Source organism: Atractosteus spatula, chromosome 9 (assembly GCF_055471065.1).
Source record: "Atractosteus spatula isolate fAtrSpa1 chromosome 9, fAtrSpa1.hap1, whole genome shotgun sequence".
NCBI classification, from domain to species: domain Eukaryota; kingdom Metazoa; phylum Chordata; class Actinopteri; order Semionotiformes; family Lepisosteidae; genus Atractosteus; species Atractosteus spatula.
The window spans coordinates 18534279-18561301 of record NC_142714.1 but is presented as its reverse complement, the minus strand read 5'-3'; the positions used below and the strand labels follow the sequence as shown (position 1 = coordinate 18561301).

Here is a 27023-nt window from a genome sequence, read left to right as displayed (position 1 = left end):
TTTTTGCAGCTGTCTCTCTTGCTAACTTATGTCAAAATCTACATGAATGACTACATTACATTCCCCGGATTAGTATGCAGAATCACTGCATAAAAAAGGTTCTCTTTTGTAATATATATTCTCAAAGATTGCTGGTAAACTGCAGTTCTAGGAAGTCTGAACTGCTTCTTCAACTGCCAGGAAGTGATGGCAGTAAAGCCAGCTTCTCTCTCAAAGGTGACATTTACAGGGTTCTATAAAGGAGAAAAGTAATTGATTTGTTATTGAATTTCAACTAGACTTCAGATTTCTAATGGAAAAAGCAAATGCATTCAGTATTTTAATTCAATAAAAAGCCTGATGCTTGTTTGGAAATGTCAGGGATGGTAAAAGCTCAGCATATTTCTGGTGTTCAACCCCTGTACTGTATGTTTGGATTTTACTTTGAAGCAAAATAAGGAAATATTTCACAGTTTATTCTACCAGTTTCTTTTGTCTCAAAAGTATTATTTTCATTTGTGGTTATTATTTTCTCTATTTTCTAACCCTTTGTTTGCAATATATGAAATAAATGATTGTACTATTGATTTAAATATTTATCCAAATAGATGACTGACAACATTTTTTGTAAGTTAAAGTTATCTATGGTTAATACATTGATTGTATGGGTACTTAATAACGTAACATACAGTACATATTTGCAACTTAAATGCAACAGTGAACTCCAGTAGCCTCCAACAGGCAAAACTAATAAATCTCAGGGGTAAAACCTAAAGTACTCCTGCCTATATTCTGGGTAAAAAGCAGTCCAAAAACCCAGGAAACAGCTAAAGCTAGGGGGTTTAGGAAAAAAAAAACTCAGCACCCAGCAGGAGAGCACTGACTGAGACACCATTTTCTCCCAAAACGTCACTGGATGTGGCAGGTTTCCTAGCGGATGGACTGGACTGACTTGTTTCGCATACAAGAAGATGAACCTTACTTTGATAATACTTTGAACGTATACTTTGAAGTATCGGTTGTTCCTGTCTGTTAAAATGATTTCCCTGTCTAAACTATCACTTCAGACAAAAAAGCAAAACAATGAAAGAGGAACAGTACCTTTGAGACCAAATGCAACTTAATTTCTATCATTTGTGATTTGTTTAATCACAAACACACAAATAATGGGTTAGGGGATACTCAAATCCTCAATTCTAAGTGCTTACATACATATTTTTGGAGGCAAAAGAAATAATGATACAGCAAGGTATGGGTCATGATCTTGTCTTTATTCATGAGTTTATTCACCTTGTGAATACATCATAAACATATTAATGCTATTACTACATAACATACACTAATATGTAGTACTTAGATAAAAAGACAGATTGTTCCTTCAATATTTAGTTCAATCTGTACTGAATGTAATATATCATATATACAGATAAAATAATAAAATAATACAATCATACACTCCAAATGTAGTCCTGCACATCAGAAACAATGAAGTGGGTAATACAGAAAATTAACAGGAAGTTAACAGGAATCCCCAAAACAGCCATGTTGTAGAGTACTTGAGGAGACACACTAGAAAGTGTAACGTTATATAGTATATAATACAAACAAATGAGGTTTACTTGTTCGTTTGTATCTATAAAGACCAAGTTATTATACTGTACATGTTCAGTTCATTGAGGTCGGTAACATCGAAGCAGCACATTGACAGTACATTTAGTGAATAATACTTTCTATTTTTTTATTGGACATAGAACATGAAAATGCTTACTTTTTTCACCTTTAACCTCCAATAACAGAACACGTTTTTTTTTAAAAAAACATTTCACTTTTCTATCTTCAAAATGATAGTTTAAAGAGTTTGCCGAATTGAAAAAGCAACCTTCATTGTATATATACACACTGTATGCCACAAAAAAGAGTAATTAAAATAATGACTTTAAAATAATCTCTCCAGTACAAGTGATACCTAAAAAAACATTCTAAAAACAACATGTATAATTAATTAGGGGAACGTTTTATGAGGATTCAATATACTGTACTTTCAAATCAGAAAGGGTACGTTATTTAACTAAGAACACTAAAAAAAGGAAACATTACAGGGCTTTTGCACCCAGGAAGTAGGAACAAAACTAAAACATTTTTAAAGGATTGCTATGAGGAATTCCTTTTTATTCACCCAGAAGTGAACTAGCTAAAAAGACTCAGAAAAATATTATAAAATAATATGATGAAGTTTTGGGGGAAAAGCCATACTTATGTAGCAATACCTTTGACTTACATAGCACTTCTAAAAATATACTGAGACCAGCTGTTAAAATGTGTACTGAACTCTGAGTCTCTTTTCAAAATTTGTATGAAAGTTAGCATGTACTGTACGTGGTGCAGGAGTAAAAGGTAGGACTTTATCATCTAAATATAATGTCATACTATATTCTCAAAAACAAGCTGTGGTACAAGAGAGATCACAATACACATACTGTAAATCACTGTGGTATGAGGAAGTCATACTGGCATAATTTTGGTTCAAATGTCTGCAGTACCCTTTTCCCTAAGAAGTTTACATCTGATCAATGCTTGAGGTCATTTTGGACCCACCTTTCTATCACATCTCCATTGGAAAGAACCTAAGTGGAAACAGAAATAGAAAACTGTAACAGAACCTCATCATTTTGCACAGTTTCTCCACTAAACTATTATAAAGTGGTATAAGTCTGGATTTAATAACAATAAAGATGATGATAATTATCAACATCAATTTTCCATATGCTGACACTTACGCTATACATTTACTAAACAATATTCATCTGTTATTTCCACATCCTTCAAAGAAATGCACAAAGGTGCAAAATAATTAACATTAATCAAACACATTTTCAACCAAATGAATAACTCCTTAATAACAGAAGTATACAAGCACAGCAAAAATGTAGATCCCATTAAAGAAAGCTAAGTGAAAAGTTTCATTCACAAAAATTAAATGAATCTAATATTACAATACTACATAGCATAGTTGCCAAGTCAATTTAGTTTTATGAACACCACAACACAAGAAGCAAAAAAAAATATCCTAAACCTTTAATTACTATTTGAAAAAAGCATATGTGAGACTTATTGCACTCTTAAGCAAGACTTAAAACTGTTATCATTCATTCCATCAGGTTCTTGTAATTTAAATAACGTTTCTTAAAAGGCCACAGTAACATGATCAAATACTCTCATCAGTTAAACTCTTGTTTACTTAAATATTTATTTTGATAACATATGCAGAACCCTGCCAATATATACTGTATAACTAACCCAAAAGTGGTATGTATGTAGCACAGCACCAGACACAAAACAAAGATGATATAAACAGTATAATATTCTTGTACATTGTGCAGTGCCTCATGCAAAAGCTCTTACAGAAGGCTGATATTTTTATCCACAGTACAGAAGAACAGTGGGTACAAGTGGGCACACTCTTTTTGGCATGGAAAGATTCTGTACGTTTCACCGAAAAACTCCAATTGCTTTATTTTATTAACTCGTCATTTGCAATTCATAGACGCTGAAAACAAGAACAAGACAAAGTAATTTGAAGATATCTTAACAGATTTTAAGATTGGATTTCAAAACGTTACTTGCAAGAAGGTTAGATTCTGTCCAGAGATGGATCAGACAGGACACATAAATTAAAATATTTATTCCCTTAAAGATAATCATGGACAAAAATCTTGAACAAGTGAACTCATTCCCTGAAACTCTCTTTCAGATTTTTACATGGTTATGTCAAACTATAAAATTTAAAGGAAATTCCAAATTAGCTGTTAATACATTTGATTAAATATCGTACAATTTAAAATAACTGAATTTTATGTACATGATAAAACCTAAGGTGTCTTAGAGGCTGAATCTTAAGGCTTTGAAGCTTGTGTGGCAATAAAACCATTTCTACTTAGGAAATCTATCAATGTATCAGAGGATTACAACATTGCTACACTGGAGCAACACAAGATCTTTGGATTTTCAAATAGTTCAAGCTTTCAAGCTTTGTTTCAGTTCCCTTTTTAATAATTAGAGAGGTCGATATCACTGTCCAAGGGTTGAGCGCTATAGAAGTAACTCTAAACCCCACCAGCTTCCCAGATGCATGTTCTTACTTGGGGCTTGAGCAGGTGTGCCTGCGTCAAGAATTCAATCACTTCCTTGTTTCCAGTTGCTAGAGCCTGGAGAGAAGAAAGGCAGAACAGCAGACAGAACACTGAACCTGACTGCAACATCACAGATTCAAAAAATTCTCAAAACATTCCAGACATTTAAGTGAGTAAGGGATAAAGCTTATTTGACAATCGTAAGCATTAAAAAAGCTAGAAAAGACCTCAATGAACAACTGAGTTTTTTAACAGCTTTTATTTTTGCAGTTCAAGCCCAATTAAGTCTCTTACATATTTTTTAAAATAATTAATTTGCGTGCTTCATTTTATGTTTTACTTGTAATGAATAAAATAAAATTGATTAAAAATGTTCAATTGTGTTTCACAAAGTAAGGTGTAACATTAAATATTTGGCAAGAGTATAGCTACTGGTAGATGGGAGTTTTGGAATCATAGGACCAGTTTAAAGACCACTGACTATTTCAGAAGTTTAAAAATCTATTAATCACATAAACACATTTAGTAAGTGTTTTTTTGTGCAATGGGAATTCTCTGATTTTAAGAGTCTATAAATATAGTAAGGTAGATTACACACAAAAATTACAATTAAAACAGGAAAAAAAAGAAACGTACCACTTCCAGTGGGGTTTGTCCATCATAGCCTGTCAAATCCATGCTAGCTCCAGCAAGACTCCAAATATTTAGCCCATCTAGGTCTCCACTAGCTGCCAGGCTGATACAAACACAATTGCTTATTTCATTTACTGTTCTGCTGTACTTTTGAACAACATGCACATACAACATAACTTCAAACAGATTCAACCTTCTCATTGTAGATCTGACTACAGCATAAGCAAAAATTGTATTTCATAAGGCAATACTACATTTCATTTTAATAGGATCCAAGACCTGCAGCTCCTTCACTTGCTTCATTTCTTTTAAACAGAGAAAATATTGCTAAAGCACTCATGAATGAAAAAAAGGAATCGTTTTTACAGTTAGCATTTTTGGAAACAGTCAACTGTGAGACATATTTTATTACAAGATATAAGAAGGATCAAAAAGATATTAAGAGACTGAATATTGTAGCGCCTTCTGAAAAATTCTGTTTTCAATTAGAATTTGAGAAAGACATGACACATAAAAACCCAATCTTAACAAATCTGTCTACACTGGCCCTTGCCGCATGGTTGGGAGGTATGCCACAGAAAAATTCTTTTTTTTTTTTAGTGTTGGATACTACTTCATATAAGATCAAGACTTGCAATGCAGCATGGCTTGAAAAGCCACTTCACATACTTGGCTTGAATAAAGAGATACAGATGAAGCAAATATTAGGATTTATATACTATATGTATACAATATACTGTACTTGGTGACCTTGTTATAAGTGATCAACATAGGCCCATAAATATAATTCAGCACATTAACTTTACACTCTAAATTTTATAGGTATAGTTGAAGTACAACTGCCTTTTTTGGTGAATGCATTGTACATGAACAGATTAATGTGTCCATGTGGTCTCTTAACTATGCGGTATGACTGCATTCCATGGTTTACAAAACAGGTTGAACTAGACTCTACACACAAGGTGGGGGTTGGGAGGAGGGGTTGGTATGGTTCAGGTCTGGCCTTTTGCTTGGCTGAAACAGAATTACACCAACAGAGAAATCTTCATTGTCTGGTTGGTCACCCGCACAGACCTTTCCTGTTTTACACAAACCACAGAATTAGGGTCTGTCACGTCTGTCCTACTTGTCTATCTTCCTTTTTGCTTATCTCTTCTCAAAACCCCCTTTTAAGGTTAGTCCTTAAAAGATTACTGAAGATCTAGTTACTGCTGTTCATGCTGGCATAAATCGTACACTTTCCATAAAAAATGAATGCAAAGAAACAAACTGAAGAGAAAATCCAAGTCTTTGGTTTACTCATGGATCTTGTCTACACCCTGTAAAGATGAACTTTAAATATAATATGTGCTTGAGAATGTCATGTACTAAAGATGAGTTCAGCTTTCTGAGTGCCAAAGATCTAGAGGCAAATATTTACAGAGAAATTTAAAAGAACATCTAAACTAAAATAGAAATAAGGACATTCTAAAGAAAATCTGCAAAAGAAATATGCGAGCAGTAGAGTCAAAATGGAATTCCAAGGGAAAAGAAAATATGAAAGAACCAGATAATTAATTGCTTAAACTTAAATGTAAGGAGTATTAGGGGAAAAATGCAATAAACAGTAATAAAATTTAATTGGAACCACAGAAACATAGCAGAGACTGAAGTATATAGTTTTTGTGGTTACAAAGCATTCCGAGAGAGATGTGAAAGACGGAAGAGATGGAGTTGTGCCACTGTATACTGAAAAGAAGCCCAAGAATCAGAGGTCATAAATTCTATGTTACATGCATCAGGCATTTAAAAAAATATTCAAATGGTTAAGTAATAGGAGGGTACTGCAGGAACACACAATTAGATACAAATTATAATGCAGCATTCTAAATTTAAATATTTAATGTGCGTGTAAAAAACAAAGAAATATTTATAATGGGAGATTTTTATTTTCCTCACATAAACTGTAAAAAAGCATTCGAAACATCAGCAACTGAAACATGAGAGGTATGGCTAATGATTACTTTTTATTCAGGTTGTCAAGGCTCCTACAAGAGCATTGATCTAGGAATGATAACATTTTGAAGTCAAACTGCCTGAAAATCAAAACGGAGGCTATAAAGCAGTAGTCTTAATTATTTTATTTATTAGCAAGAAAGTGAGGAAATGGTACAGCTACAAGATGAGGTATACACCTGCTATGCTGAAAGAACAAATGTAGCAGTGAGATTAACTGAGATTTGTGAATTCTGGTTTGGAACTTCCCAGGTGTTATTAGTATTCCCACATTTTGGGGACTGAAAATTGATAGAAGTTGCTTTTACCAGAGCATACCACAGTCTCCTTTTCCTGAGGCCAATAGATGCCTCTCCTTATTGTTGGCTTGTTCTCCTTGAGTCAGTACATGAACAACTTCAAATGACTGGACAGACGAGAAGAAAGATTATGACAAGGCCAGGCCACCGTACTCTTATCTGCTTTCAGGTTCCTTCACTTAAGAGAAGGTGGCAGCAATAAGGTAAAGAGGTAAATGCAAGAGGCTTATTTCCCCACTTACCTACACAATTCTGATCCCATGTCTTCTAGTTCTTCTCGGGATAAGTGGGCCCCCGTCTGTCTGAGCAGTCTGATGACCTCCCTCTGTCTACCAAGAAACAGGAAGGACAACTCGAACCATCACAATACAACTCTGGTCCTTAAAAACCTCATAGACACGCATTTAGTTATTTCACCTGAGCTTTTAGTCATTTAGCTGTATTAACTATATGCTATGATCACTTATTGTGAAATTTAAGGACTGGCAACCATTTTCTTTACAACTCTATATTTCAGTTTTCTGCCATGTCAGACAGCAGGTCATGCAGAATATCTAATCTGAATAATTTGAAAGCTTTTGTGCAGGATATCAACAAAAAAAACTGAAGAAAAATACCTTTGCAATGTCCCTACCACCTCCACAGTGGTGCATTTTAAAATGAAAAAAGTTTTTCCTGCTTTAGTTAGTGTTCAAATTACATGCTCTGTGCTCCTACATGTTTTGCCATAGATAAATAAAAGTAGATTTGATTTTTTGTGGATAAATCTTCCCTGGCATCCCTTATCTACTCACACTGCAATGCTTTATTATTTCCAAAGGGAAAAATGTCTGTCACATGACTTGGACACAGGATGGATTTTTCTTACATTCAGAAACTTAATGAGAATAATGAGTCCTGAGCACTGATTTTATTTTTTGAACATTTACATAATAATAAACAGTAATAATTACATAAAAAGAAAAAGCTTTTGTCACATGTTTTGAAATATGTTTAACAAATAATAAGAATGCAAAGTTCAAGATAATGGTGAAGGCATAACCTTTACCACATTTTAATAAACATTAAATTCAAATCAAGAAAAGATAATCAAAAAAATAAATTTGAAAAAGCAATCTTTTCAGATAAACTACCAGTTTCTATACAGAAATGTTATACATTCCAGACCTCCTTTAGTAAAGTTGTAGTTTACTTCTGGCATATACAGTCTTTCGGTACAGCCAGTCAGAAAAGTGTTTTCATCTTCCTCAACAAGAAGATTCAATAACACAAAAGTCCTTAAATAGGCAGGTCTTTCAAGTCAATTTGTATAGTCCTTACATATAAAAAAAGCATTGTAGCAAGAGTGTCATTTCTAATAATAAATACCACGAGGTTGAATGTATATGAATCCTGATTATGAGATGTTAACCTCAAGCTGAATATCTTAATTTAACACAGTTTTCTTTTAAGATATTTTTTTAAAGTATGAACGAAGGCAAAGAATACTCATTGCAATGATAAGTGATTGTTATGCATTTTATTTTATGTTAAGATAAGCAAAACACTAAAACCTTGAGTGATTACAGTGCCTTTTTTAGTAGGCTCACACTATTTACAGAGGAGCAATGTATTTAAGATAACATAGGTCTTCACCTTGGATTATCATATTGGTGGATTGGGATTTGTGCCATAAGAAGAAATTTAAAATAGCTTCATGGAAAGGAATCGCATAATAGTGTCTTAGCTAACAGAACAGTGTATACTTAAAGCAAATGTCATGAGTCATGAACTCAAAACAGTTCTTAGCATTGCATTCATAAGGGACATTAAGCAGAAAGTGCTTTATTAAGTAGAAAGTGTTGAACAGTTCCTAAGGCAAGCAGGGACAAGTCAAGACTGATCCTCACAGAAAGTTTGTGGTTTCCAGAAGAGCATTGAAAATAAAAGAACAACTATATTCATACAATGCAATCATAAGCCTTATGAAGTAAAACCTAGTGTAAAATATTTTTGTAAAAGCATAAATAACCTAGGAAAGAATCACCACAGGCTTTATTTCAATAACCAAAAATAGGGATGAGCTTCTCTGATCTTTCAGCGCAGTGAACACATGATAAAGAACAGTAAACCACAGCAAAGAACAGTGAAATAATAGTAAAGACAATACTTTCTGTGTTTTATCAAACAAATTTGATATCAAACAATTTGTGCCCAGGACCTATTTCATTTGTTGATTAAAGACATTTTTATGAGCAGCTTCACTTACTGGAAGAAAAAACCACATGATTTGTTTTGCCTTAGCTTGGAATTGTACACCCCACTTCAAGGCTTGCTGCAGAAAGGAACTCACTACCAATAAGCAGGTAAGTCTGGTTTCAAAACAGTGTCTGTACATTTACCTAGCTCTGCTGGCAGCAGCATAAGATGGACGAAAACCTTGTTTTAACATAATGTACGAGCTGCAGAAACTGCAGGAGGAAATCAGTGGAGAAAGGAATAATTCCTAAAACCTTCACACTCATGGGTGTGGTATACAAAAGAAAAATAAGTCTATAGGAACTTATCTCCCTAATGAGTCTTTCCACATACTGAATCTTGAATCTTGGGATGATTAATAATTTCATGATGACAGTATTTCAGTTGTTTCATCTTTCTTCTTCCATGTGTTTGCCAGTTTTCTCTGAAAGATGCCACTCATTACAACTAAATGTACAGATATCCAAAGGCATGAATGTTACTCCATAGCTTACAAAGAAGCATCAAAGTGTCGTTTGTTTTACTTCATATGCATCAAAAGGGCCATGAAAAGCAGAAGCTCAATGCAAGACATGGTCTTTCAGCTTTCATAAGCAGGTCTTGAGGACATAAAACTACTATCTTTATGGTTGCATATTTATTTTACATCACCATTAAAGTGATTCAGCGGACACTTAGTAACAGCATATACATTAAATTAATTGCAATTAACATGCACTTATTGATGCTCATTTGCAACAAGAGAGAAGCACTAAATGACAAATATGGAATGAAAACTTTTCTCCACCTTTAACATTTTACCTTCCGGATTTCAGTTTGTCGTTTGGTAGTAGGCGATGCATCTGGCATGTTAGCACATGTTGCAGAAGATTAACTGAGAATCACAGTTCCTTCTCATTGGTAATAACTCTTGTTGTTGTCTTTCAAGACAGAGTTAGCAATTACATCAGGCAAATTCAGAACAATAGAAGAGTCACATTCAACCTGACTCTTTGAGCCACAGAGACGGTTTCTTTGAGAGACGTCTCTCAGTCATCACCTGTCAGTACTGATATTAAATCATTAATATCAAAAGTAACAACCCATGTATACAAGGTCAACGAGGCTAAATTTGGAGAAATGTAAACTTCCTGTCCTGGTGAGACTAAGAAGGCAGATCTACAGGCAAAACTTTGCTTTTTTCACTTTTCAGAGAGATCAACCTGCACTTGTAACTAAGCTGGAGCTGCTTTTAAGCCAGATTGAGCTTGTCTTGGAACATGACGTACTTTCAACAGGGAAGGAGAACATTTAAATACACAACACAGCAATCACTGACAATCCTAAATCAAGAAAGACTGGTGGTATATTCCTTGTACGAAAACCTCTACATTAAAACCCATCAGATGAGAGTCACAAATTTCCCTCCATAAAAGTGCATAACTTAGCATGGCTTTGCACAACACAATTTGCCTGTGATAAATAAGACAGAGCCGTACAAATGCTTCATGATCAGGACGAAAAGAAAATTGTGGAAATTGCTTGCCATAGTTTTAGATACTGAATGTGTAATTCAAAGTGATAGCATTGGTATAAAGAGACATACAACATTAAATTTTATTTGACCTAAAAAGTGGAAGAATTCACAATACACTTTACACAGTGACATGAAACCAGTGCTGCATTTAAAATTTATTTTAGTACGTACAAAGACCTATTCTACCTTTGTCCATAGGTACATGGGAAATCAGGATGCACAAAGAGCTTACATTTAAGCATTTGAACCATAGCTGACAATAAGCAACAAAAGATAAACAAGAAAAGCTATCAGAAGCCAGCATGACATTGTGCTTACCCTGAGAAACAAAAAGCTTGGCACATCGCCAGACAACACATCTCAAAAATGTTACATAAAAGCTGTTTAGTTTAGCAGTAGGCTGACCAGCCATCATCACTTAAGAAAAGGATCTTTTTATATGCTTAATATTGAAAAGTCTGAAAAAATGTAGTTGACCGTCTTTCATAAGGCTTACTGCTTCTTCTGTAATCAAGAAAATAATCATAGGTGCAATTTACTGTGTGCCAAAGTTATGGTTATACTGTGTTCAGGGGTCAGGCTGTAAAAGACATACCGGCTTTAACTAATTTCCATGTGCCCTATGAAATTTGTCTTATGAAAGGATGACATTCATCATGAGGAAAGCACTAGTACTCGTTTTTTATCTTGAAAACACACTGCTGCCACTCTAGGTGAAATTAACAGTAACATCACAAATTAAAGAGCTCTGTTATACTCTCCCAATATATTTGTAGGCAGGCATTGCTACAGTCAAATTAATTTTAACAAAATGACAGAAATTGATTTCTAACAATTAGCCTAATTAAGTATAATTAATTAAATGGCCTCTGAACTCCATTAGTTTTCCCCCATGATAAACCCAGAATGAGAGTCTAAATCCCTACATGGACATTTTTCCAAATTGTAAAGCAGTACTTTGGGCAAAAATAGTTTACCCCTAACATTTTTAATGAGCTCACAGCAGCTTAGTTTCATCTGGCCCCTATTTGTAGTTAATGTTTCCACTGGAGTGGGACCAACAAAGCTCACTGTGGAATTCTAAGAGAAAATTAAAATTCAGGACTTGTCCCTTTTGCCCATAGCAAAATGACCAATTTAAGCTTGTGTTCCTAGAATTTAATCATCTAAATTATCTGTATTGTAAACTTAAGTCAAGATGCTACTTTGGGGGATTGAATAATCCCTGAATTAAGGAAAAAAAAAGATGAGAGAAGTTGCAAAATAAAGCCTTAGTTTCTGGTTACAAATTAGTGGGCGATATTCACTCTACAAACTGAAATTACCAAAATGCAAAATCAAAGTTAAGTTTTCAACCCTTGTTGAGCAATACATCAATGTTCACTGCAGTATTGGTTTCATTTTTGAATGTGAATTTTAACATTTGTGCTTCAATGCAATTGATCATCTCAATTAATCTAGTCTGTACATTCACTAATCTCTGTATATTCCATGGATGTAGGAAGGTCATTTTGCATTTATTACAATTAGTGGGTCTTCTAAGTGCAATATTATGCACGAACCAATAAAGTATTTTGAAAACATCACATTTTATTTATAACCTGTACTACAGAAAGGTATTTTACATCTGATCTAATATTTTATTATTTATTATTTAACTGATTTGAAGTTGTTAACTTGATGCTATTTGAAATAGTCATTGTCTTTGCTCCTAACCGCCTTATGTGTTAAACTACTTAAGGTTAAATGAAGTTAAATTGCTAAATAAAAAAATCTGTGACAGTACCTGAACCTGGTTGCATTCTTCAGAGGTGTGTCGCCATAGCGATCCTTGGCGTAAACAGTGGCTCCATGGCTCAGCAGATACTGTACCACTTTCAGATGACCCTCACAGGCCGCAACATGAAGTGGAGTCCTACCATCATAGTCTTTGCTATTCAGGTCGCTTCCCTAAAAGAAAGTACAGCTGCAGTATTTTACCATTACACAGACCACACGCAACAAAGTGACGAAGGATAATTCTAACTCTGAGAACATACAGATAACAAGGATACAAGCAAAAAACGTTTTTTTAGAGTGTTTTTTCACTCTAATATCAATCGTTGTTCTAATATTGATGTGTTAAACAATCGTCTTATATTATGGAAAATGTATTAAAATATTTATTATTCTACAAAAACCTATAAAAGCTACCCTCAGGTCTTTTCAAAAGAAATTACAGTGTATTCTGTGCATTTTCTCTGTCCCCCAAAATACATTTCCCCTTTCCAAAGAACAGATGAGACTTAATGATTAAAATAAACCTGTTAAATTAAAAAATCATGTTCAGAAAAATTAGGTTAAAGGGAAGTCATACTTGATTGAATCAGAAGAAGCATTTCTCATTAGTACATGATTAGATAACACAAATGGCAAGTTGGGTATATTAAATCGCAGAAACAAATTTTACTCACTGCTACAGTAGATGTCATTTATTGAAGGTTTGCTTTTTTTTGCTTAAAGTGTTTATATTTTTTCTTGGTAGAGTTATAGACAGAATATTAACAATTTCAGATTTATCCCACTCCACCAAATACAGCATGTGCTGGGCATGTTTATAGCAGTGCACTATTTCTTTGTCTAATAATTGTAGGCCACCCAGCCATAAATCATAGATAATATCTAGGAAGCATTGTTGTTTTAGCAAGAGAGAATATCTTGAACATTCTGTCTAAATATTTTTGGAAACCTTGTGAGATTTACTCCTATCTACACCACCAGACTGAAAGTCAGTTACGTGAGAATAAAAGTTTGCATTTGTTGCCATTAGCAAATCTCCCAATTATTATGTGACTCTCTCCTTCGGAAGGTGTGAAGAGTTCACCTTCCCTCATTCAAGGAACCAAAGATGACTTTATCATCATAGCCAGTCTCTGACCTAAAAAAAGACTTGTACTCCACATACAAAGTGCACCCATGTCAAAACATGAACAAGGAATCTCTCTTGTCATCTCCTGGGTGAGCTGTGCTTCAAACTGGTTTATCAGGATGAACCTGCTACACTGTAATGACAGGGAGCAGCACTAGAGAAACCCAGGAGAGATACACTGAATCACAAAGTGTGCATTCTTCCTCCTCAGGCTCGTGACTGTCGTTCTCCCAGAGTGATGTTTTCAGTGAGTGGCCTTAGGAAAGAGGTCTAACAAGTCCGCTCTGTACTCAGAGCCCTTGTAAACAAAGGTGTGCACTATCTGGTTTGATTTCCTGTGTGTTTTGTTTCTCTTCTGTGACTATTTCAACTGTAATTTTCAAATTTTTGTCCCTTAACAAACAGTGAAAATTCGGACTGAATGTATTGCAGTGTAAAAATGTTTTTTGAATTTTCCCTCTACCTCACTTCACTGCACTCTGCATCATACTACCTTAATCACCACATATAGATTTATTACAATTTCCATATGCTCCCATTTCCGTTTTATCACCATCCTCCATTTTCTTTTCTGCTATCACATTAATTACAAGTGCTTTCCAGTACATGGCCATATTGTAATTAAAATTCATGTAATCATTAATTTAAACAATTTCCTCTGCTATCAAGCATTGAGGTAATTCCATTATTCCATGGACATATTTCAGGTCTTCAAGGCCTAGAAACAAAACAAACAGGATGGATGCACACTCTTGACCACATTACAATGTATTAAAAATATACAAGCTTTTAGCGGACTTCATCCTGTATTTAATCAATTTCTGTTAGACAACACCTCGTTAGCCTTGAGTATAAAGGTATACAGTTTTAGATTTTAGATTTTGGATTTTTATTCCCAACCAAAAGCTTATGAAATTACCCTGTGAATTCACTGTTCTTTATCACGCAGAATGCTGTGATTCTTTAACTGTACGGTTTTATAGTAACCAATATAATGATGTGCCGGCCATCTGGGTTATAGTCACAATGCACCTCATAAAAATTTCATAAGTCAAGATTCTGCTTTGGTAAAATATGTGAAATATAGCGAGAATGTTATTAGCCTTTTTCAGATGTGGAGCAGAAATGCAACAAATGTGAAAGTTACACACTTTGTGAACATTCTCGTCATGTACCTTCTGCAGTTAATACTAGTATAACATAATGGCAGCAGGTAGCTTACCATTTCCCGAATGGCTTCCAAAGCATTTATGTCCCCAGTTTGAGCAGCAGCACAAGCCAATGAAGGCGTCAGGGCATCACGGATGGCCTCCAGCTCCTGAAGCAGAGGAGCAGTTAAGATGACAGACCTATGACCTCCAGACTCAATGATACCATTGTGATCTTTAATAAAGTCATCAATATCAGTTAATCACAGGGGGAAATCTACATACTGTACAGAAACAGAAATATTGAAAAGACAGGCGAACAGGTCTGAATGTTAATACTGGCCACATGACAAAGGGAGCGTTTGGAGTTCTCTTTTGACAAAGAAGTACCAGTATCAGAATAAATTAATTTGATGCTGGAAGAAAACGGATATTGTTCACAAGTTGTAATTGGGGGAAAAAACAGCCATCACATTTTGGAAATGTTATGAGACGGAAGTTATAATACATGCATACTTCCCAGGTTATTAAAAGAAGGTATAGCATTATTATTCTGCAGCAATACATATAAAACATGAAGAATTGTCTTCCGGTTAGGTGGCCTGGTCACAATTACAATTAAATGTTTTTCATGTTCATGTACCCTCAACAGCTCACAACACTCTTTACCTGTTGCAGAAATAAAGATTAATTGGAAGGGAAAAAAAACAGTTGGGCCCTACCTTTTCAGGTTCTGTTACCATGTCAATTATATGCTATAGAAAAGTTTGCCTTGGCTCTAAAAATCACTGTAGCATTACTAGAGAGGAAATAAATGTGTGAAGTGAAAATTTGAGACAGGACCTTCATTTTCATCCAGATCCCAATGACAATGCAAATTCAGCATTAAGATATGTTTCTGAAATAGTAATATTCCAGCTGCATTCACTAAGCACTTTCCTGACTCAGATTATCTCTCTGCAGTCACCTGCTAACTTGTCCTGTCATTTAAATTTAGGTTCCCTGGTGAAAGGGCCTCTTCAAGTGGTAGTATTTGGTAAAATATGATATACAGCAGCAGGCGTATGTGGGCGGATCTAAAGACAGAGAGAAGTGGAGCACTTCTTTGAAATCAGACTTTTAAAGAAGATGCTTATTTCTGTGAATTCTTTCATTGCACCTTATGGTGACCATAAATTCTATAAGCGTGTATAATACACAAACCCAAAATATCACAACAAAAGGAGAAAATGCCCTTTGGTTTTTGTTTTTCTTTAATACAGGTACCATAGAATGCTGGATATCTTTATCAGATATCCACCTGGCAAGAAGGTGCTGGATTGCTTGAGTTCTATATTGTTTGCCAATTAAGCTATAGTAGTAACAAAAACAAAATAAATAAAAGAAGACATAATATTACAAAAACTTTATTAGAGACCCCCATTTTCTTCTGTGCTTTTGGTTTGCTGTCCTTGTGCCATACTGTACATGCAGTTTATTCAAAATATGCAGTAAAAATAAGTCACAACTAGTTACTAAGCAGTAAAATATATGGGACTGCTTCCTACTAGACTATACTATATACTGAATACTACATGTTTGGGTGTGTTGGTCTTCAGAAAACACAATTTTTTTGTTTTTTAATTAGTATCTTCTAAGACAAGCTGGAGAAATTAACTGTATTATAATTCATCCATACTTATTTCTAAATTTAACTTTAAATTTAACTTAAATATGTGTTTAATGTGAGTTCACATCACTGCATTTACTAAATCCTGATATGCTCTCACAAATGTCTATGCAGATGTCTAAAACTCATCTTAGCTACGAGCAATGAAACGAGATAAATGGACCAAATGGCCTTCTCTCAGTCGTAACGTCCCATGTTCTTAAAATACCTTAAAAAAGGAAAAGAACCAGACACTCATGAAAATCGTGCTTCTCACCTCTTTGCAGCTGATGCTCAGTGACTTTGCAACGACCTGGATGAACCTGCTGTCTCTCAGTGACAACTTGGCTCCCTGAAGCGATGCAATCATCTCCCCCCTTAGGTTTTCACTCAGCATCTGAGAAACAGTGTGAATAGCCTTACGCTCGTCCAGAAGCATGAATACTGAGCAATATTACAGGATAACTACTGTCAAAGCACACTGTATATAAGACAGGAAAATATAGCGTATAGCCACATATAGATTTTATCATGAAAACTGATCATTAACGCAGATTTAGTTTCTGGGTGAAAACGTGATCACCTTATCAGAGATAAAGCAGAGAATTGTGGTCATAAGAATCTAGCATCAGTTGTTACAGGAAATTTGTTGAACATCATATCAGAGACAAAGGCTGGGATGCATAGTATAGATTTTCAAAAACTTAGGAAAAATCTGATTTGTATTGCCTTGATCACAGTTATTAATATTTATAATATCATTAAAAATTAAATCTGAATAAAGTGTTTGGTCTCCAACTAGAAGCTAATTTAAATGTTTGAACCACAGAGTCCAAAGGATTTCAAGCACAGCAGATCTATGACCGCCAAAGTAGGGTTGTTGGTTGGGTTTAAGGAGGATATGTTTGAATACATTTTAGCCAATACAGTGAGTGTGCAGGAATATAAAATAGCAGGCAAATATAAAAAAAATTCATCTACTACTATAAATCTTACTGGATTCTCGTCCAGGGTATCGACCCACCTTGTGACCTACACTTCCTAAATTGGTTCCAGGTTTTCCTAATTATTGGGAATTATCATCATTCTGATAAAGGATAGATGGACTGTGAATCTGTAGCTTGCAATCAATAAAGGACCATTTTACAAAAGCATTAATGAGCAACAGTATTGTTTTGCAAAATTCCAAATAAACCATTCAATGCCCAAAAGCTGCAGTATTATTTGGCCTAAGCTTTGAAAACAGTTGTGTAACTCCTATAAAGACAAGGACACACCTACATGCGTAGGCTGAGAAGTAGCAAAGATCTGCACTACAGTCTGTTTTTACAGAAAATATAAAAGCAAATTAAAAGCTACCCCTTCAAATGAGAATTTCAGTACGTTTCTTACATTCATACCAATAGGCTTTCTGTTAATGGTGTACATGAGCAGGTGAAAACTGTTTTAAGTGTTTACATTTATAAAGTTATAGCCTAAAAAATCATAAGAAATGTTTAGCTGCTAAATGTCAGGAAACTAGAAGACTGAATTGCAAATTTCTACACCAGTGCTTTAATGATAAAAATACAGAATATTGGTGTAATATTATACCAATAACAACTTAACTAATGTGAAACTGGGAACTTTACAAATGTGAAATATTTCAGATTACTATGGTATCAGTACTTGCTGTACTGATGGTTTGTGCACTGATGCATTTTATTTAATCTAAAAAAATGTACCTTTCTTTTCTCATCCAAGCTGAGATGCTGTTTTGCCAGTACATATGACAGTTTCGCAAGGGCAGCTTCTGGTGTCATGTCACAACCTGCTATCAAGCCTGCATTGCTCAGTGCCTGTAACAAAGTTTACATATTTAAAACAACAATTACAAAATGACATGAAAATGAAACTATGTTCTGATGAGAAACCAATCAAAAACGGCAAAACTTCTGAAAAAATCAACTGTTACAAAGGTACTAGTCGTGTTCTTTTTCTTGAATGCCTTACTGAATTCATAGGTAAGTCTAGATATCATGTTACCATTTCAGAAAAAAATGATCTTCTGGTAATGTGAAATAGTGCAATCTGGGAGATGTGCCATTTTCACGAGTGCTGCACATCTAATTTCAAGCCTACATATACAGCACTTAGTGTATGTACTGTTATACGTCACATGTAGGGAAAATAACAAGTCTGGCATTAGATACCATGATGGTTATCTAATTTGAACTACTTTAAAAGCAGATATGAATAACAAGCACAACACAAGCGCTACATTATTTTAACTGTACTTTTCAGTAACCTGACTACCACCACACCTTTATTAAGGTAACCCATATGTGTATTGATCAATTCATTGGCTAGAGGCCCTTGGTAAAGTACCTACTGGACAGATGATGCAGTATGGGATAGAGGAAGGTGTTCTGTTACCCCCAAATAATAATGGAAATCTGACTCTTGATGTCAAGACATAAGTGGGAGACATCAATATAAGTATGTAAGCAGATAAGAGATAATGGTCAAATACATGATCATTATCACAAATACATTACAGCCCACAATACAGTATTTGCCACCAGGTACCTACAGCACAATTGCACCAGTACAAGATCTGTGTGTTGATCTCCAAGATGCCTTGGGGGTGACATGCTGAGTGTCCCTACTCTAGACAAACTAGTCTGCATATAAAGAAGCTCGATGTGACCATTTTAGTTTCAGAGGCTTCAAACAATCCCCATAAGGCCTTTGGTGGGTGAGCAATCGGAGATACTGTTTTGGCTTTGCCCTTAATGGCTGAGAAATTGACAGTTTAAGGACAAGGTTGAACCTCCCACTAGGTAGAATGAAAAAAAATCTTATTTAAAGGTAATAGTAACTCAGGCAGATGGAGGGGTACAACGTAACTGATGCAGGAAATGGGTACTTAATGCTTATACATATACTAAGGTTCACATAGCTAAGGTGTACATGCCTCCTTAAAAAAACATTTTGAATTCTACCCAGTAGATACTGTATATGTGTGCAAGCAAAGATATTACATAAACTGTAAAGTGCAGATTTTAATCTTCTAACAACATATCAAATTGCACTGGCATACCTTGCCGGTGGCATAGGACTCTGTGACTGAACCCCGTAAGCACTGTGTACAGTTGATCATGATGACACCCCTGTCTGTGGCCTTGCGGAATTCTTCTAGCAAATCGGCTCGATTGTCAGGGGCATTTCCACTGCCATATGTCTCCAGGACAATTCCTTCCATAGGGGGCTGCAAGAAGGCACGCACCTCAAGGGACAAAACAAGATTTATTTAACCAAGGTTGCTGACATGTACCCATCAAAAAATGTGATTATATAAATTGCTGCAAATTTTGAGGTGGTGACATTGCTTTTTTGCTCTGTATCATTTTAATGATTTTGGCATTTTAATAAGAAAGATTTGTAAAGAACCGCATTCTTATTGTGATGAGAAAATGAAAATGGTTTGCATACTATTCTGTGACCCATTGAATTCATATTAACTTTCCAGAAGCCAATTTACCTCCTACAGGGTCCTGAACAAGACAGATGCTGAAGCAAATATTATCACACAGATTTACTTAGCAGATTCATTTGTTTTGCCCTTTGACTTGTTCACAGATCAGGCAACCAGCCACTTTTTCCACCATCAGGAATTTAAATTTGAATTATTTTGGAATAATCATTTGGTATTGAATCCAGCTTGTTTCAAGCATCCAAACAGATCATGAAGGACTGAAGAGATGTGAACATTCTCACTGACACATACTTTGCACGGAACTGCCAAATATGTGTCAACTGAGATGACCATCAAAGGCATTTTTCCTGTTTGCATCTGACATGCTATTTATACAATACCACCAACAAATAGAAAAAAAAAGTTTAAGAATCTTAAACTAAGAACTTCTTAATACCCTTGTCCTACACTTGTACACATCCAGGAAGACTTAGGACTTTTTTATTAAAGAACCCTTTGCAACTCAAAGTCCTGAACCCCAAAACCCTTTAACCAAAAAACATAGGCAACATATAGCACATCCTAGTATTCTCGTCATCCCAAAAGAGTAAAGAAAATTGGAATTTTTATTAAAGATGTGTAGCATTGTAGCTAAACATTTTACCTGTTATCCTGTTGGCACAATAATCTTTGTTATTAGTAAGCAAACCGGTATAGATGGGTACACTCATAAATGAGACAAGTTTCAAATGACATTGCATTCCCAGATGCATGCCATGCCAAACCCTCACATCGGGGAAGCTGTGAATTCCCCATAAGATAGGTGCACAACCTCCGCAGTGCCCACGCATTATGGCAGCAAGATGATATACCCACATTCCAAACAAACATGTACCAGCAATAGGCCCTCAGAGGAATATTACACAGTTGGAGCTTTAATAAAACAAATAATCTGTTGCCCACTGCTCTTCCATCTGTTTCTACTCCGTGTGTCTAGAGTATTAAAGTCATTCATGTGCACAATTAAGATGTGCATCCGATTCCGTTTTGGGCGATAGCTTGCATCTGGAAATTAAACGCAATTTTTACGATACATATTCATATGGCAGTCAGGTCTTCTGCAAATTGTGCCCTGGCGCTTTCATAGATCACCAGCTGGCTGGCACAAAGACATTTACTCTTAAAATCAACTTAGCATTAAATGGTCACCACCACCTCCCCCCTGCCATGGTTTAAAATTGTAACATTCATTGTGATGGTGGTACAGAAAGAGCGCCATCAATCCTGGCAGACAGGGTAGCCTATAATCCAAACTCCCCAAAGGGTGGTTCTGACTCACTGCTATACTAAACAATCCCAGGCAAGAGATCCACACTCCAGAGGTTTCTGTGGAGAAGTACAGATTCTGATCATATCTAACCAATACAAAATGTATATATACAGTATATGAAGGTGTGTGAAGTTCACTTTCACTCTTGGAAGACTAATCTAAAAGACATATAGAAAATAAGTTTAACTTATGAACATCTCATTCCAGAACATGAAGTGTAAATAGTAAGATATAGAGGTTGCCGTGTGAGTTCTGGTAACATAGACATAGCAGTGACAGTGGGGAAACTGTAGAAACTGGATTAAGAAGGGGAGACTAAATTACCCACTGCTCACAGATGTTAACCTAGGACGTTTGGTTAAATTCCATGCCTAAATATCCCAGAAGGACTTGAGAAGTAAGGCTTTCACATTGACTAAGTAAGTTGTTTACCTGGAACAAAGGCCTGGCTATTACATTACAGTCGAAGGAAATGTACATACTGTAGGAGGAAAACAATGGAAAAATAAAATTGTCTAAGGCAATTAATCATAAGACTATAAAAGCCATAAAACATGCAAAGGGATATTAAAGGAGCACAAATTCCAGCTTTGGCACTAAAGCATTCTCCCCCTTTTTAATGGCTCGCATAGTAAGTGTTTAAATTTCAATGCCAACTCCCTTGCTTTTGTTGGTAATTAGACATGCTCCATAATTCTGTCTCATTTTTCACAGCATAAGTGCTCCTAGCAAGCGTAAAACCTGCCCTGTGAACTAACATGGAATATCTCTAACCAAGCAAAAAAAACAAAAAAATAAATAGGTTTTGCCTAAAGGTACTTGGTCACTGTCAATACACTTGGAAATCTAAGTACACAAACATTTTGCAGTACAAATGCTACATAAATGTTAAAATTTGCATTACTCCTGTCTTATTGCTCAGCAGCTCCTTTTATTTGCCTCTTTTAAAAGAACAAGATTGTGGTTTTGGGTAAAACACTAATGCAGCATAATAATGGTCACCAGTAACAAAGTTGACTCTTTCACTGTTGGAATAATCAAAGGTAGGTGAGAAATAATAAAAAGTAAATATTTTCCACTGGATACATGACATCACTTCCACTAAATGCCTGTATAAAATACGAGATACTGCGCCTTTTTATACATATAGGGTGCTACATAAATACAAGATGATTTCTATATAGAACAAAAATAAACAAGTACATAAACCCTACAACATATGAAGTAAAGATTACTTTTGGGGTGGCTAAAATCTTTGTTTTCCCATATTGAGCAAGTGGGGGTCATTGACATATGCTTACAGTCTCTACAGTGATTCCAGGGAAGAGACGCAGGAGTCCCACATTCCTGTTCATGCTTGTCTGAGTAAAAAACTTGGCTGTGGTGTTGGCTCTCCAGACTGTGTCCCAGTTAACTAAACGGGATAGGGGAAAAAGGACAAACATTATTAGTAATCCCATTTTTATTTCTCAGCATCTGTTTCAGAATGTACTTCTGGAAACATCACTAAAAAGGCAGGTCTTTCAGAAACACAAAGAAGCAAGTGAAAACACAAAGTCTACTCAAATATCTCTATGAAATGTGGGTCGAGTGCAGACAATATTACAGAGCTTCAACCTCTCCTCAGGAAAACTTGAAAATTTGAGTTATCAACAAGGGATCAGAGTTCACAAAGCAACCTTCCTTTTATACATCAGTTGCAATGTTAGGACATTCTGATCAACACTAATAAAACATTGTCTGAAAAAACATTATTCAAAGTTAATATACTGTATGCTTCCTGAATGTTCATTGCACAACCAAAAATATGATGGATATCTATTCTTGAAATTGTTCATCTCTTGAGTACTTATGAGAACATGTTTACATTGACACATTATTTACATGTTTTTGAAAATGTGGAGAAGAAACTAAAATGAAAATGCTAGGATATATTGTACAGTATAAAGCGTAGCATTGAAATCAAGGGATGTTAAAGTTATACAACACACTAATAGGGCCTCATTCAGAATACTGCATACAATTTTGGTCACCATGTTATAGAAAAGCTAGCGCTACTCTGGAATCAATTGAAAAGAAAAAAGATAGCATTCAGGGGTTTAAGGGAACAGAATGTACTACACTGAGAAGCTGAAGAAACTGAACCTTTTTTTTTTAAAGCTGTGAACACTACGAGAGGACCTGATTCAAGTATTTATACAAGGTACCGATAAAGACCACCCAACAGATATCTCCACAATGAACAGTGAAACAAAAAGGGCATTGGTGGAAACTACAGGGAAGTGCATTTAAGAAATGGCTGGGTGAGAGCCTTAGATTAATTAACAACTACTAAATGAGCTAAATAGGTTAAATGGTCTCCTCTTGTTTGTAACCTCTTAGGTTCATATGTTGCATCTCAAAGGATAACTTTTTTCTATTTTTAATTCTATTAAGAAATGTGGTTATGCAAAATTTCTGATACTGAATTTTTAAAATGGTATGGATAAGTGTGATTGAATGTATTTAACCTTTAATACAGTGCTAAAGCTTAAATGAGCTCAACACTGTGTATAGCAATTGCTGTGAATCTCAAGACTCGCAAGATCTCAGAAAATCATTGAGCAATTTACCTGAACAAGCATGTGTTCAGCACTGTTTTATAAACTGACATGACTTATGTAAATACTATTTAAATTTGTTTTCATTATTCAACATCCCAGTATGACAAAAACAATGAGTTGGCTTTCCAAATGGAATGCGAAAAACTTGCCTACTTCCCTTACATCCGCAGTTTTATTTATGGCATTAGGGCTTATAAATCATCTGTCTCGGTAAAGCAAAATGCTAGCTTCCCTAGATCTCCCAGCTCTAAAAAGTTCATTAAATCACAAGAATTTCAAAGAATGTATCACAGATTTTATGCCTGGAATACTGATGTCATGTTCTTTTAATTACAGAAGACGTATAGCTAGTAGCTCGTACATTCTGCATTTACATCTGTCAAATATCTTTATACATTTAGTGCCATTATGGTGGATTTTTACTTCACAGTACATTCTCATTAATTTCTCTGTTTTGACTCTTTTACGCACTTGATAGGATGTGCATTACCACTTCACGAAATGGGTTTCTTCTGCAATACTGCTGAAATGGGTATGGTCTCATTTAACTGGGTCTGCTCTCCCAATGTCAGGCTTCTTTAAGGATGATTCTCAATGTTACGTTTTTATCTTAGAAAGCTTAGAAAAAATTATGGGACGAGTCAGCAAGACCAAATTTCCCAGAATCAGGAACAATCTGAAGAATTTTTCACAGAATGTCTGGGTTTGCGAACAAAGGTCACATTCATTCTTCAATGATAATGTCACTCTTATCCCCTATGTTCAACACTGAATTAGAAAGTGGACAGAACTGTCCCATTACCATTTCTATCCTCATCTCCATTCTCACACCAGACAGGCACCACAGTAAGCAGAACAGGACACATTTTGTGTTGACTAGCTTTCCTTGGTTTACCAAAAGCCTACGAAAATTGCAGTTTTGCTTTCAAATTAAATGGTTTATTGCAAAACCAGCAATGGACATACACACATTTTTACACCGTGATTCTACTTTCGATTAAATAAATGAGGCATTAAAAAGAATCTGAAGGAAGAATTCCTGTCTGAGGTGTGGTTGGTGAAACTAAGAAAGTATGAGACCAAACAAGAAGAGGCGCTACTAATGAGCGAAGGAGGAAACGTACAAAACCTGAAGGGCAGCACAAGGAATAACACACCACAGTGAAGGTGCTCTTTACATTCACATTGCTTTCATACAGTAGCTACGTGGCTATAGCCTTTGAAGCCACACACTGATGTTTCCACTGTTATCAGCTTCGGTTCTATTTAGCCATTTGAATTAAGCAGTTGTTTACGTGAGATACAGTAGATTGAATTATATTGGTTTCCATGAGATCTGTACTGCAGGTTTATATTTTTCACATTTCTTTGTGTATTCTAAGTCTGCCAGGAAAGAATTCTTATTCCAGGATGTTTTGTGTTGTGATGACCATTCATGTGACACTTTCTTCTTTAGTGGAAGATAAGTTTCTGTTCCTACCTCGTCTTTTTCAAAAGAGAATTAGGCTTCATGAAACACACGGAACTGTTCTTTAGTATTTTTGTACTTTGTCTTTTCAATATTATTACAGTTTCCAAAAATCATAATAAGACAAACCTTCATTTAGCAAACTAGTTAGAGTTAAACTAGCAAGAAGAATAGGTTCTTCTTCATATGTTTTTAAATATCAATTTATCACATATCACTTGTTGTTACTTGCTAGATTAACATAGCCAATTCAGAGAAACAATTGACCTAGCTAGGTAACCTGGCTAGGTTCCCATGTCTTTGGAAGGAAACCAGAACACCTAGAGAAAAACCACATGAACACTGGGAGAACAAGCAAACTCTACATAGATGAAGCCACAGTCTGGGACCAAACCCAGAACCCAAACTGTGATGAAGTAGCGCTAAGCGCCATGTCACTGTACAACCTAATTAATAATATTTACTTTTTATATCAACTTCAGCATTGGCTAGTGGCGCAAGGTTAGGTGAAGAAAAGGCGTTGAAACTCCCAGCATCCACCTTTGTCACTCGGTTCCCTCTGTAGAGCTTGTGATGAAAATACAGACAGACCTGAAAGATTTGTTGAAAGTTAAAAAATGTAAATATGATGAAACTCCAAGGTGACTTAAGTCACTGCATAAGTAACGGAGAAGTGTAAAAAAGTTATTAATATTTAGCACGTCTAATTTCATAACATAATTATAGTGGATAATTCAATATAACCGTTTATTTTTCTCTGCAACGTTACATGTGAAACAAAGAAGTACAGGTTCACATTGTAATTTGTTCCTATAATTCTTTTAGGCATTAATTTGTTTAGGTGTTCTGCAGAAGACATTGAATTAAAATAAGAGAAAGTTACAGAGAAAACTGCTTCATATCCATGAAATTTCATGTACAAAGGAGATTAATTGTGACAGATACAAAACAAAGAAAATAAGAAAAAGTACTTTTCACACATTGTTCAATATTGTTTCCTAATTTTCCCAGCAAACATTTAATGCTTTAGAGTGTGTTTAGTGAAGGCTGGCAAGTGGCTTGAAGTTCAGCATCTAAGTTACATACAGGTTTTCAGAGGAAAGCCAGACATTTTGGAAATGGCAGGAAACATAGCCACTAAGAAATTATTAAAGCATCAGTATTGGCAAAGTATCAGGCCAGCAGTTTTGAAGAGTAGACCTCACTCATCAATCCTCTCTCTGGCCTCATCAGACACTCACAGAAGAAATTCAAAAGCAACAGATAATAAATAAATGAATACTGTTGGAAACATGTGGTTTCAGTTTGGATCAAGTCCGAGATTAATTAATTTTTTTTTCTATTGTGAAATCACCAATTCCCCCCCCCAACAGAGCATCACTAATTAATTCAGCTCACCTCAGCAACCTTCATTAGAGGGAAAATAATTTCTTGGACTTGCTCTCAAAAAGTTTGCTGTTGGAGGTACTGACCAGTTTTCACTCCTACACCGGAGTTACCAGCTGGTGAAATTAGGCATCTCTCATTGCCAATACAGCAAGTTTATAGAATGCCCAGCAAATGTGATTTTCCCATGACAAGCCAAAGGTACTCAAGCCCACAGATGCCCAAGCAGCAATCTGCCATGTGTGCACCATTATCTGGCAAATCCACATGGCAGGGGGCTAATGA

The 27023-nt window shown here is 35.4% G+C and overlaps 1 protein-coding gene across 6 annotated transcripts in view; it reads right to left on the bottom strand.

Annotated features, from left to right (window-relative positions):
* Positions 1-1231: 1231 nt before the first annotated feature.
* The window catches only part of aspg (asparaginase homolog (S. cerevisiae)), a 49522-nt gene continuing 23730 nt past the window's right edge, over positions 1232-27023 (bottom strand). For 5 of the 6 annotated variants that reach the window (XM_088925357.1, XM_088925361.1, XM_088925358.1 and 2 more), the window contains 11 exons: positions 25817-25943; positions 22583-22695; positions 19577-19762; positions 18219-18332; positions 16772-16891; positions 14921-15016; positions 12577-12740; positions 7279-7365; positions 4746-4845; positions 4119-4184; positions 1232-2603 (listed from right to left, as the gene is read on the bottom strand). In XM_088925357.1, the coding sequence (XP_088781483.1) occupies positions 2547-2603; positions 4119-4184; positions 4746-4845; positions 7279-7365; positions 12577-12740; positions 14921-15016; positions 16772-16891; positions 18219-18332; positions 19577-19762; positions 22583-22695; positions 25817-25943 (1230 nt within the window). In that variant the 3' untranslated portion in view covers positions 1232-2546. Of the gene's footprint in view, positions 2604-3381; positions 3527-4118; positions 4185-4745; positions 4846-7278; positions 7366-12576; positions 12741-14920; positions 15017-16771; positions 16892-18218; positions 18333-19576; positions 19763-22582; positions 22696-25816; positions 25944-27023 lie in introns of all 6 variants that reach the window. The other variant, XR_016091589.1, reaches the window with a different exon arrangement.